Raw genomic sequence first — 14253 nt, 5'->3', positions numbered from 1 at the left:
ATGCTTGGACCCCTGCCAACCATGTGGGAGACCCAGAGGAAGTTCCTGGCTCCTGGCTTCTGCCTAGCCCAGCCCCGGCTATTTGGGGCCATGTGGGGAGTGAACCAGCAGATGGAAAACTCTGTCTCTCTCTCTTTCTCTGTAACTGTGCCTTTCAAATAAAATAAACCTTTAAAAAAAAGTACTTGAAAGAATAATGCTCATTACCTAACAAATTACCTCCAATGTTTCTAATTTTTAATTTTTTTAACAGTATTCCAACACAATGTGCTCAATGTTTCTTTTTGATCTACATCAAATCCCCAAATTGCAGGAAAATAAAAATCTGGGCAATTCATTTTTTTTTGCCACCAGTAGAATGGGGAACTGAAAAGATTCCAAAAATGCTTTATTTTTCTTGGACTTTAGTGTTGAGCACAATGTCTTATACACACTGGACACAATAAATATTGGCTGACTTTTGTGATACAAAAGGTTATTTTGAATGTTAGCAAAACACTAAAAGCAGAGTTATGGTAAAACAGCCATGACACAATCATTCCACTTTAGGAAGCAAAGTATTTGTAATCAAACTATTTTTATGAGGCCTTTCACTCCTACTCACAGTTAGTTTATAAAACTTTAATATTTAAGGAAGTTCTACATTAATGTCAACAGCACAATCATTTTTACAATAGGCTTTTTTTTTTTTTCTTCATGGTTAGTAAGAACAAGCAAAATCCCAACTTACTTTTTTCATATATTAACCCTATGGTACTCAGTGGTTCCCGGCTTACTACAAAAATGGGATTTTCCTCGGTAGTTTTAGGGAAATGCTGTGCCAGTCTTCCAGGTTCGAGGACTAAGCGTCGTCCTTCATAGATAAGTTCTTGATTTGAAGAAATAATTTTGGTTTGTTTATATACCAGTTCATGAAATACAGTAGCACTGTTTGATAAAAATTCAAAAGGACAATATGATTGGGAATAAAACAAGAGGTAAATCCTTTTGTTTACATGATGAGTGCAACGATGTCCATTCCAAGAGATATTTCTCAATGAGTACATAAAACACTGCTTTGCTAATATGAATACTATCTAAAGTTCCTTAAGCTGAAAATTCCACATAACCTGTCCAAACAGTAATCAATTCTAAAATATTTTTATATTTGGATTCCTCTGTGATGCAGAATTCCTGACATTTAAAAGTGAGGAACTGAAACAGAGAGGTTAAGTACTCTGACTTTGAGTGAAATCCCAGCTCTTCCACCTCACTTGTTGTCTAACCTCACCAGGAAAATGGGAACAACAGCACCCACAGAACTCCTATGAGCATTAAATGACTTAAAAGAACTGAGAACAGCACTTGCAATATGACTATATTTGTTACATAAATGAATAAAACCAAGTATTTTCAAAAGAATGTTTTGGGAAGAAAGGTAGAATTCCCTGGAATACATCTATAAAATCAAAAAAAATTTTCAACAGTGATGTTGTGATGTGGCTCTGCCACAAGCTTCTGTTTTGATCTGGTTCTGGCTTAAGTAAACTTTCTAGGTTCAAATATACTATCAAAATGAGAATCGTGGCTAACGTCTAGAATATATATTTATTCAGACTACTAAGTACCAAAATAAAGACACACAATATGTTACATATAACCTAATATTATTGTATTCTTGATATATTTGTTTATAAATTAAATATATTATATGCAAATATCTAAAATTCTACTTTATCCAACTTATTTTATCCTTAAATACAAGTAAAAGTCTCTTTTTAATGAGTTTTATGAGGCAAGAAAACTGCTATTTGAATTTTGCCAACATAGAAACTAAAGTACATATAATGTGCTTTCCTTTTAAAAACACTTCATTCTGAGATCACTGTAGATTCATACACAATTCTAAGAAATAACATGGAGAGATGCCATATACCCTTCACCCAGTTTTCCCCAAGGGGAAGATCTTGCATATGGTAAACATCACAACTAGGATCTAAACACTGATACAATCCACCTAATTTACTCAAATTCCCCCAATTTTTACAGGCTGAGGCTGTCAGAGTGTGTGTGTGTGTGCGTGTGTGTGTGTTTAGTAATATTCAGTTTTATCACATAGGTAGATATTTTTAAACATGAATGTGTTTTGCTTTCATAAACACTATTGGTAGGTGTGTGTATATTTAGTTACATGAAGTTTTACCACATGGGTAGATTTCTTTATCATGAGTATATTTTTTGTTTATATAAATAGATTATTTCTCCAGCATTTACTAAGTGCTTTATATGCCATATATGAAAATAACTACAGTATTTAAGTCTTTGACTTACTATTTTTAAAATGAGAGGACAATGAATTTACCTGTGAATTTTAGAAAATTAATCCCTTTTCTCAAAGATAAGCAAAAAGGAATTTACTAAAGCATGAAACAGAATTTTCCAAGTGGGAAGTAGGTGCCATTGATGAAGCTGAGGCATCTTTTCAAAAAGCCCTCTCCTAATTTAGGAAAATATTTATTAAATAATATACAAGAAGAAAATACAAAGAGGTACTTACGTATTATAGCTATGAATATAAATTTTATGAGCTGTCATTTGTTGTAGTGAGAAGACATGAATTATCATTCTGTGGAGTATATCACTAGTTTCTGCAAAAAACTGGTCAAAACCCCAACACTTTTCCTGATCTGCTTCAAGGATGTTTGCAAGAACAGGGGTAAGTAGAACCTGAAGACCCCTAGAATGGTATTGAAAAAAAAAGGTAACCTGAAGAGGGAATATATCATATTTTCTCAAGGTACAAAATTCTAACACTTACCAACAAATTCAGGGAACTCATTGAGTATAACCCTTATTTGAAATGCCTGGGACTAGAAGTGTTTTGGATTTTTCTTTGATTTTGGAATGCTGGCAAACACTTAGGAGATATCTTGATGATGGAACCCAAATCTAAACACAAAATTCATTTATGTTTCACATGTATCTTTTACACGTAGTCTGAAGGTAATTTTATACACTATTTTTTAGTGTGCCTGTGTTCTGACTGAGACTTATCACATGAAATGGGGTGTAGAATTTTCTACTTGACATGATGTCAGTGCTCAAAAAGTTTCCGATTTTGGAGCAGTTCGGATATAGGATTTTTGGATTACAAAATTAGATTAATAAATATCTGCCAACTTTTCAGAAAACCAGGAAATCTTTGTTTGGTATCATTTGTCAATGAATCATGGATTACATACAACATATTTTAAAGTTAACTTATCTTTTACTGATTTTTTTTTTTTGATTCTCTTTCCCACGTTTCCTCACTTTTCCAAACACATTATAATTTCGAATATACATGGCTATTCACGTGAGACTGGAACCACAAGTTCATAAGGATAAGATAATAACCTATTTTCCAGCAATCAAAATACCTTTTTTAAATTTTTTAAAAAGATTTTATGTATTTATTTGAGAGGCAGAGTTAGAGAGAGAGGAAGAGATGGAGAGAAAGGTCTTCTATCCACTGGTACACTCCACAAATGGCTGCAATGGCCGGAGCCAGGCTGATCCAAAGCCAGGAGCCAGGAGCTTCTTCTGGGTCTCCTAGTTTGGGTGCAGAGGCCCAAGCACTGGGGCTATCTTTTACTGTTTTCCCAGGCCATACATAGAGCTGGATCAGAAGAGGAGTGCTGGGACATGAACCAGCGCTGCAGGTGGAGGCCTAACCCACTTTACCACAGTGCCGGCCAACAATCAAAAGATCTTTAATGTCCTTGTAATATGGCACTCTAGAATATAATTTTATGTTAATTTACAGGCTTTTGTAGTAATATATTTCTTTAGAAAGTAAAACTAATGCAGTAATCCAGCAGTTAGTGTCAATTCAACAATAAATAATCATTTACTGAAAGTAAATGAAAGTTCATATACTTTGTAATAAATAACTGAAAGAACCTTTATTTCTTCTCACGCTTTCACCAGATTATAAAGCATGTTCAAATAGACTCCCAGTTACAAAATTTCAAATAGTCTTCAAAACATGTATTTGGAAGTACAGCAGGTTAAGTTGTCATTTGGGATGCCTGCATCCCACATTGGAATGCTCAATGGTTTGAGTCCTGGTTGTTCAAGTCCCCGTTCCTCTGTTTCCAATCCAGCTCCTTGCTAAGGGGCCTGGGAAGCAGCAGAAAATGGATTAACTACTTGAGTTCCTGCCACTCATGTGGAGATCCAGTTGGGAGCTTCTGTCTCCTGGCTTAGCTCTAGATGTGGTGGGAGTGAACCAGCAGATGAAAGGTCTATCCCTCTCCCCCAACCCTGTCTCTCCCTCGTTGTCACTTTAAATGCCTTTCAAAAACAAAAGCAAAAACTCAAAATAAAATATATATTTGATCATGTGACAGATTCTAGAATAGCAATTCCTTTCTGGTAACTATTTTCTAAGTATAAAGTTGACATTTTATTTTTGCTGAACATGTGTCCATTCTCCTTTCTTTTGAGAGAGATTCCAACCTTTCTATTCTCTAATAGCACTCCCTGTGCACACATGGACAAGAGAGTCAGAAGTGGTAATGACAACTGACTGGAGATGGCCACTGGGTAGCATAAGTTAGTTCAGTGAGAATCAACCCAAAAAACCGAAAGAAACTGGGCTTTCAAGGCTGTGAGACTATTGCCCTGGGAATGTCTTACAGCTGTCAGGAAAGAGCCTGTCTGTGAGAAGAAAAAGCAGGGAAAAAAGCACATCTGAACAAAGAAAGAGACCAAGTCCAGACCACACAGTCTGAGTACAAAGCTTCAGCTGCAATCTGGCTCATACACACAGAAGGATGTTTAGTTAGAGAGTCATCCATTTCCTTCTCACTGGAACTGGTAGGTTAGATTTTCTCTTCCTGACTATGCAGGCTTGACTAACACATTAAAAAGCCGGTGGTTATCTTTTTCTTGCAGTCCATTACATTTTTGACAGCTGTTTTCATTCATGATTTGTAGTATGTTAAGTCTGTACTATTTAAAACGAAAATATCATAAAATATATTTACTAGTAATATATAGAAATTTTATCATAGAATTTATAACTTGGTGTAAATTTGTTATGACAGATTAGGTAGATAAGGCCTGTCACCCTCCAGAAATGCCATCTGTAGCTCAGAACATCAACTGTAAGTTCCAGTAACTAGAATCAACAAGTGTTTATTTCCTGAGTTCTTTACATTTTTGTCTGAGGTCCCTCAAATGAGTATTTCAGAAGTAAAAGTTCAGCACAAATCACTATTATAATATTAAATTTGTGCTGTACGACACCATGAATTTCTCCTGGTAATCTAGTTCCATGACACATTTTAATTTGGGAAGCTTTTTTAAATAATAAAAAAAAAAATGCAGAACTTCTGGCTACAACTGTGGCTTTTGAAAATGATTTTTTCTGTGGAACTCTTGTTTTAAATGAATTTTTACAGAACCCAATATATAAAACAAAAAGTGTTATTTTATTAGCTTGCCTCACATGTTTACTTTTTAAATGGCAAAAAGTCATGTAAGAAGTACCCACAACTTTTAAGAGGTGTTCAGCCAGTAAATCAGAACCTGGGTGTGTATCCATTTGTGGAGTATATAAATATTGCATTCAGGAAAATGGGAAGTCAATTCAGTAATCACAAATACTAAATATTGATGAGTGTCTTGGTTTGTTTCCAAAGCAAAACCTAAAATATTTTACCTTCTATTTTTAAATTACTTCTTTTAGGATTCTGAAATAATTTTTTTTTTTTTTTTAAATTTTTTTTTGACAGGCAGAGTGGACAGTGAGAGAGAGAGACAGAGAGAAAGGTCTTCCTTTGCCGTTGGTTCACCCTCCAATGGCCGCCGCGGCCGGCGCGCTGCGGCCGGCGCACCGCACCGATCCGATGGCAGGAGCCAGGAGCCAGGTGCTTTTCCTGGTCTCCCATGGGGTGCAGGGCCCAAGCACCTGGGCCATCCTCCACTGCACTCCCGGGCCACAGCAGAGGGCTGGCCTGGAAGAGGGGCAACCGGGACAGAATCCGGCGCCCCGACCGGGACTAGAACCCGGTGTGCCGGCGCCGCTAGGCGGAGGATTAGCCTAGTGAGCCGCGGCGCCGGCCTGAAATAATTTGAATATTTCTGAAAATGTGGATAACATTAAACTTTGTTGTTTTTTACAACTCCAGCTAACAAGTTCACTCATAGCTACGTTAATACTTGTGGTCCATCAATACAAGATGGAGGTCAATCTGAAAGATACTAAGTCCCTGAGTGGAACCTCTACATTGGGAAGAACTTCCAGACCAGTAATTAGCAATCTCAAAAATGTATGGTCTATGTCCCAATACGGATTTAAAAAATTATTTGTATAGCTCAGAATAAACCTTTACATCACCAGAAAGGCAAAAGTCACCTTATACTTTAACAACGTCAATTAAAATAAAACCAAACTACATTTATGTATTTGAGTGATTTCAGATAAGACGTCTTTCCTTTTTTTTTTTTTAATAGAAGGAAACATCTTTTTTAAAAAATTTCTTATTTATTTAACTAATTTGAACAGCACAGAGATAGAGGGAGAGAGAGCTTCCATCTTCTGGTTCTCTTCCCCAAATGCCTGCAACAGCCAAAGTTAGGCCTGGCTGATGCTGGGGGCTGGAAACTCAATCCAGGTCTCTCTTATGGCAGCAGGGACCCAAGTTCTTGAGTCATTACCTGCTGCCTCCCCAGAGCATACATCAGTACAAAGTTGGAACTGGATATGAAGCTGGGGCCTGAACCCAAAAGTACTTCAGTACAGGATGTGAGCATCTCAAATGCATCTCAACCACTGTGCCAGGCACTCACGCTCTCAACAAAGATTTCAAACACTAAAGTGAGAAAGATGAAATTACATATGCTATACTTACCGAGAAAGACTACAAGAAACAGGCATGTCTGCGCTCCAGTCGATTGGTCCGTTTTCTGCTTTCTGTACTCCAGATATTGCACCAGAAGGCTTCCCAGTAATTATTTTATACCTTGGGAAGAATAAATGCAGAATAAAATAGGTAGTCCATTACTGCATGGTCTCTTTTAAGGGGCTTTGCAAAAGTATTTCCTCAACTGTTGCTACAATTATCTATTAAACCAAACATTGTGATTGATGTCTACAGGATCAATACAACACCAAAATACTCTGAATATGACTGAAGTACAATAGTGGCTGTATGATTATTTTATAAATGTCATAATTAATTTTCATTTAGGATCTCAGAATGTCATGTAATAGTAGCCTGATGTTCACAATAAAAATCTACATTTCAATCTGAAAAAACTGCCCCCAAACAGTTAAAGCACAGAATAGACCATGAAAAAAGCTCCTAAACCCTCTAATCCATACTATGCAAAGACACAATCAATTGGATTCTAAAATTACTAGGGAATGAACGGTAGCTCTTTTAAAAAAGATAAACTACACACGGCAGAGTACCAGAAATATTCTTTACATATTGAAAAGATACACAGGAATAGATACATAGGAATAGATGTATGGACCAAATTTCATCTGATTTCCAATGAAGACAATAAAAATAAAGGTGAACTGAAGACAGAGAGGGACAGGGAGCAAAAGAAGGCTGTAATGATACAGCAAGTCAACGAAAGCAGCCTTTTAAACTTTACTATTTTCTAAGACAAAAATCTAAAAGGAAGAAAGAAATATCAGAGAGCTTCACGACTTCAAGTAGGTAAAAGTATTATACCCACTTGAAAATGTGAAGCGAAACAGCAATCTTACATTAGCATACAGAGATCATTTCTTTCGGATTAAGGTTAAATGAATGTGCTCTAAGTAAGTCAATGTGATCTCTAACAAAGTAGACCGATGGTGGGCATCTAGTGCACCTGCAGCCCACATCACAGTGGCCTGGTTCCTGACTCCAGCTCCCTGCTAATACAGATCCTGGAAAGCAGCAGTGATGACTCAAATAATTGGGTTCCTGCCACGCAGGGGAGACCAGGATTGCAGTTCCTGCTTCCTGACTTTAGCCCCAGCTCAGGCCCAGTCTCAGCCATTGCAGGCATCTGGGGCATGAACCAGCAGATGGAACCTATCTCTCAAAAAACAAAAGGACAGGCCGGCGCTGCGGCTCACTAGGCTAATCCTCCGCCTAGCGGCGCCGGCACACCGGGTTCTAGTCCCAGTTGGGGCGCCGGATTCTGTCCCGGTTCCCCTCTTCCAGGCCAGCTCTCTGCTGTGGCCCGGGAGTGCAGTGGAGGATGGCCCAGGTGCTTGGGCCCTGCACCCCATGGGAGACCAGGAAAAGCACCTGGCTCCTGGCTCCTGCCATCGGATCAGCGTGGTGCGCCGGCCGCGGCGGCCATTGGAGGGTGAACCAACAGCAAAGGAAGACCTTTCTCTCTGTCTCTCTCTCTCACTGTCCACTCTGCCTGTCAAAAAATAAAAAAAAAAAAAAAAAAAAAAAAAAAAAAAAAAAAAAAGAAAAAACAAAAGGACAACAGAAACAGCCAGGAACTCTGCCTTAAGAAATTTGTCAGGGGCCAGCGCTGTGGTTTAGGTTAATCCTCTACCTGCGGCCGGCATCCCAAATGGGTGCTGGTTCAAGTCCTGGCTGCTCCTCTTCCAATCCAGCTCTCTGCTGTGGCCTGGGAAAGCAGTTAAAGATGGCCCAAATTGTTGGGCCCCTGCACCCACATGGGAGACCGGGAAGAATCACCTGGCTTCTGGCTTTAGATCAGCGCAGCTCAGGCCATTGCAGTCATTTGAGGAGTGAACCAGTGGACAGAAGACCCTTCTCTCTGTCTCTCTCTCTCTCTCACTGTCTGTAACTCTACCTCTCAAATAAATAAATAAAATTAAAAAAAAAAAAGAAGGGGCCGGTGCTGCGGCACAGCGGGTTAACGCCCTGGCCTGAAGCACCAGCATCCCATATGGGCGCTGTTCTAGTCCTGGCTGCTCCTGCTCTGATCCAGCTCTCTGCTATGGCCTGGGAAGGCAGTACAAGATGGCCCAAGTCCTTGGGCCCCTGCACCCACACGGGAGTCCTGGAAGAAGCTTCTGGTTCCTGGTCTTGGATCGGCGCAGCTCCAGCCGTTGCGGCCAATTGGGGAGTGAACCAGTAGATGGAAGACCTCTTTCTCACTCTCTCTCTCTCTGCCTCTCCTTTTCTCTCCATGTAACTCTTTCAAATAAATAAATAAATCTTAAAAAAAAAGAAATTTTTCAGAGAAGAAGGAAATTAATATGAAAAGCAAAGGGCATTTATGTGAGAAGAATTTGACTGCAGTGATATGTGAAGATTAATGCAAAAGAAAACTGATTGGAATGAATGGAAGAATTCTTAAGGAGACACAAAATCTTTTTTTTTTTTTTTTTTACAGGCAGAGTGGACAGTGAGAGAGAGAGAGACAGAGAGAAACGTCTTCCTTTGCTGTTGGTTCACCCTCCAATGGCCGCCGCGGCCGGCGCGCTGCGGCCAGATCCGAAGGCAGGAGCCAGGTGCTTATCCTGGTCTCCCATGGGGTGCAGGGCCCAAGCACCTGGACCATCCTCCACTGCACTCCCGGGCCATAGCAGAGAGCTGGCCTGGAAAAGGGGCAACCGGGACAGAATCTGGCGCCCTGACCGGGACTAGAACCCGGTGTGCCGGCGCCGCAAGGTGGAGGATTAGCCTATTGAGCCGCAGCGCCGGCCAGGAGACACAAATTCTTAAACAGTTCAACAAGTGGAAAGGTCATGTTTTAACATGAAAAGAGATTCTGGGCCGGCGCCGCGGCTCACTAGGCTAATCCTCCGCCTTGCGGCGCCGGCACACTGGTTCTAGTCCCGGTCGGGGCGCCGGATTCTGTCCCAGTTGCCCCTCTTCCAGGCCAGCTCTCTGCTGTGGCCAGGGAGTGCAGTGGAGGATGGCCCAGGTGCTTGGGCCCTCCACCCCATGGGAGACCAGGAAAAGCACCTGGCTCCTGGCTCCTGCCATCGGATCAGCGCGGTGCGCCGGCCTCGGCGGCCATTGGAGGGTGAACCAATGGCAAAGGAAGACCTTTTTCTCTGTCTCTCTCTCACTGTCCACTCTGCCTGTTAAAAAAAAAAAAAAAAAAGAGATTCTGAGGGATCAACACTGCTATAACGTGAGATGACTGAATCACTCATTAGTAAACAGTACTGATTACTACAATTATTTCTCAACATTCATTAACAGTGTTCATAAACAGTTGAGTTTCTGTTCAAGTAAAGAAGAATTCTTTTAATGGTATGCCTGGCCACACAGGGGTGAGACACAATCATGTGAGATTCTTAGGTGCTTATAAGTCTCATGTTTCCTTTAGTAGTAAGGATTGTACTTTTTTTTTTTTTTACCCATTTTCTGAGCAGCAAAAATGCCGACACTGATTTAAGACCTATGAAGATAAAAACATGCTTTACAGCTAAGAACAATTTATGTTCAACTAGGAAAATACAAATTGATTATTGCCTTTGTTAGTGAAAAAAAATTTTTTTTTTTTTTTGACAGGCAGAGTGGACAGTGAGAGAGAGAGACAGAGAGAAAGGTCTTCCTTTGCCGTTGGTTCACCCTCCAATGGCCGCCGCGGCCGGCACGCTGCGGCCGGCGCACCGCGCTGATCCGATGGCAGGAGCCAGGTACTTCTCCTGGTCTCCCATGGGGTGCAGGGCCCAAGCACCTGGGCCATCCTCCACTGCACTCCCTGGCCACAGCAGAGGACTGGCCTGGAAGAGGGGCAACCGGGACAGAATCCGGCGCCCCGACCGGGACTAGAACCCGGTGTGCCGGCGCCGCTAGGTGGAGGATTAGCCTAGTGAGCCGCGGCGCCGGCCCAGTGGAAATATTTTACAAAATGGGCACTCTATAGAGTTCTGGACGATGCTATACCAAAATCATCAGTACAGTTAATGGATGTCCTCTCCCATGACTATGAAAACTGTCCCTTATGGAAAATATTTAGTTTTTGCAGAAGTCGCTGTGTCATCTGAATTTGTTTTACTTCCTCAAACTGCCAAAGGAAAAATATGCTTCTTCCTCAATTTTCTGAGATGTTTTTATGGTTGTGTGTGTATTTTTAAAGATTTATTAGAAAGGCAGAGAGGGAGAGGGAGGAGAGAGGGGGAGGGGGAGTGGGGGGGGCGGAGAGGGAGGGAGGGAGGGAGGGAGGGAGAGAGGGAGGGAGGGAGGGAGGGAGGGAGGGAGGGAGAGAGGGAGGGAGGGAGGGAGGGAGGGAGGGAGAGATATCAATCTCCCATCTGCTGGTTTACTCCCCAAATGGTTGTAATAGCTGGAGCTAGACCAGGCCAAAGCCAGGCACCTGGAGCTTTTCTGGGGTCTCCCATGTGGGTACAGGGGCCCAAGGACTTGGGCCATCTTCCGTTGCTTTTCCAAAAGCATTAGCTGAGAGCTGGACTGGAAGTGGAGCAGACGGGAAACAAACTGGCACCCATATGGGAGCCAGCACTGTGAGTGGAGGCTTAACCTTCTATGCCACAACACCAGGCCCCTGTGGTTGTGCTTTTAAAGATTTGCTTATTTGAAAGACACAAAGAGAAAGGGGAGAGACAGAGAATCCTCCACGCACTGGTTCACTCCCCAAATGGCAGCAACAGCCAGGACTGGGCCAGGCCAAAGCCAGGAGCCCGGAACTCCAAAAAGATCTCCCATGTTGGTGGCAGGGGCCCAAGCACTTGGGCCATTCTCTGCAGCTTTCACATCAGCAGGGAGTTGGATACAAAATGGACCTGCAGGAAATCGAATCAACCTTTTTATATAGGATGCCAGCTTAACCTGCTGTGTCACAATGCTGGCTCTTTTAATTGTGTGCTTATACAAGGTAAAGTTAAGTGTTAAAGGTGTGAGAGATACAAGTTCATGGTGGGATGGGTGTTTAGCCTAGTGGTTTAGACACCTGCATCCTACTCCTGGTTCTACTTCCAATCCAGTTGGCCACCCCTGCTGGAATGGTGCTGATCCAAATCCAGGAGCCAGGAACTTCTTCCAGATCTCCCAGACTGGTGCAGGAGCCCAAGGACTTGGGCCACCTTCTACTGCTTTCCCAGGCCACAGCAGAGAGGTGCATGAAAAGTGGAGCAGCCATGACTCAGACTGGTGCCCATAAGGGATGCTGGCACTGTAGGCACCAGCTTTACCAGCCGCACCACATTGTCGGCCCAAAAATGTTATTTTTAGATGGTAAGAGAAATCGGTAGTTCAGAATAAGAATTATATTTATCTCTGGTATTGGTCCTAGCACTCCACAAACCGTGTGTCTGTCTTCCAGCTGCATGGAGGAAAACTGGTGATAAGCACACAAATTGAAATAAATTTCAGAAAGAAGTGCATTTTTAATAATGGACCAAAGAGTCGATGGGGCTGGCAGTGTGGCACAGTGGGTGAAACCACCACCTGCAGTGTCAGCATGCCATAAGGGACTGAATTGTTATTAAAAACCAGATAGCTTAAAAATATCAGAAATGGGGTCAGTGCTGTGGCTTAGTGGGTAAACCCACCACTTGTATGGTGCCAGTTAAAGACCTGGCTGCTCTCCTTCCCACCCTGCTCCCTGCTAATGGCCTGGGAAAAACAGCAGATGATGGCCCCTGCACCCATGTAGGAGACCTGAATGAAGCTCCTAGCTCCCATCTTTTGCCTAGCCCAACCCTGGCTATTGTGGCCATGTGGGAAGTGAATCAGAAGATGGAAGGTCTTACTCTATCTGTCCCTCCCTTACTCACTCTGTAACTCTGACTTTCAAATAAATAAATAAATCTAAAAAAACAAAAAAACAAAACAAAAAAAACAAACAAACCAGAAATGACTGCTAAACTAATTTTTTATTAGCATAATCAACTCTAAGATATGATGCAACATAGTAAGATGTACACTTTAAGAACTATTTTTAATTTTATATGGAGAAATAACTTACATCACTTCTTTATTCCTACGAGGCCCTTCAAAAGGTCTAAATGGCAGTGATCCTGTAGCTGCATGGTAAAATGTTACCCCAATGCTCCAAAGGTCAACGGTTGCTCCATATTTCTTCTGGTGATCTTTTCTTAGCACTGCTCTCTCATACATATCAGGATGCTGAAGGGAAAAAAAAGGATGATAAAACTATGAAGTCCTGACCTACAGGAATATATTAAAACAAAAAACCGGTATTCAACAATGCCTAGAAATTCTATCATAATTTCACTTTCCTAATCTGAAGACTATTTCACATCTTCTCTTCTCACCTCAAACTTCCAAAACAAGCTCAGTTCCTATGACTCTCAATTTTGATGACCTCAATCAATTTCAACTAGGAAATCAAATCAACTCTTCTTTATGTCCTTAAAATACCAACCTACCTGAATCTGTGCCCTTTCCCCAAGCCTACTTTCCCACCCCAATGCTCCTATCAAAGGCCAACATTTCCATCTGTGCTGTGGAGCCCAACATATCATCACATCAATTCCAGAAATCTATTCTTAAAATCATCCCTTTCATATAATGCATCAATTTCCCCTCTCTACTGGATCGTGCTTTTTCATTTGTGAACATGTTTGAGTATCTCCTGCGCTAAAAAAAGCCAAAATTGACCCCACATTCCTCTTTCAGTAAACATAAAATCCTCTGCTTCCCAACTCAAAGTAGTTGCCTATGCTTATAACTGTTACCTCCTAATCTATGGCCTATTACAATAAATATCTTCTATATGCTTTAATGTCTAAAAATATCTCCTGCCTTAAGTTCCAGATTCACAAATGTCTAAAAGGCAACTCAAACTTAACATATCCAAAACAGACTCTCAAACTTCTCACTCAAACCTCTTTCCTCCTAATCCTTTAAGTAAATAATAGTACCATCTACCTAGTTGCTCACGCTCAATACCAGGCAGCCTCAAATTCTCTGCTTCATCTCTCACACACAATCCATCAAAGCAAGTCATATGGGCTCTGAAATGAAAACTGAATTCTCTGAATGAATTCGGAGAACTAGCTTGATTGAGTTAACTAGTGGATGTAGTGACCCAGATAAGTAGCTGGTGTTAAACACAAGTCCTTAAGCACAGGGGACATTATTATCAGAGTTGCTGAGAATACATGGATTTTCTAAGAACAGGTTTGGGAGCTTACAGATCCAGACAGATTCTGATGGGACATTTAGCTCTGCAAAGAACCATTGGTCACACAGGCCTGGCCTCCCAACATCTGCCTTTATAGAAGTCATATATTGGCAACTTGAAGATTCTTGTAAGATAGTCTGAAGAGTGTACTACTACAGACCAAAGTAGAGT

General features: G+C 41.4%; 1 protein-coding gene across 2 annotated transcripts in view; it reads right to left on the bottom strand.

Moving 5' to 3' along the window:
* TBK1 (TANK binding kinase 1) overlaps window positions 1-14253 on the bottom strand; it is a 49986-nt gene that overhangs the window by 16058 nt on the left and 19675 nt on the right. For both annotated transcript variants that reach the window (XM_008256737.5, XM_089308615.1), the window contains 4 exons: window positions 12901-13061; window positions 6879-6989; window positions 2537-2716; window positions 731-927 (listed from right to left, as the gene is read on the bottom strand). In XM_008256737.5, the coding sequence (XP_008254959.1) occupies window positions 731-927; window positions 2537-2716; window positions 6879-6989; window positions 12901-13061 (649 nt within the window). The remainder of the gene's footprint in view (window positions 1-730; window positions 928-2536; window positions 2717-6878; window positions 6990-12900; window positions 13062-14253) is intronic.

This window comes from Oryctolagus cuniculus, chromosome 11, assembly GCF_051225735.1.
Source record: "Oryctolagus cuniculus isolate XC-2025 breed Fujian yellow rabbit chromosome 11, ASM5122573v1, whole genome shotgun sequence".
Classification (NCBI taxonomy): Eukaryota; Metazoa; Chordata; class Mammalia; order Lagomorpha; family Leporidae; genus Oryctolagus; species Oryctolagus cuniculus.
This window is presented reverse-complemented; position numbering and strand designations above follow the sequence as displayed.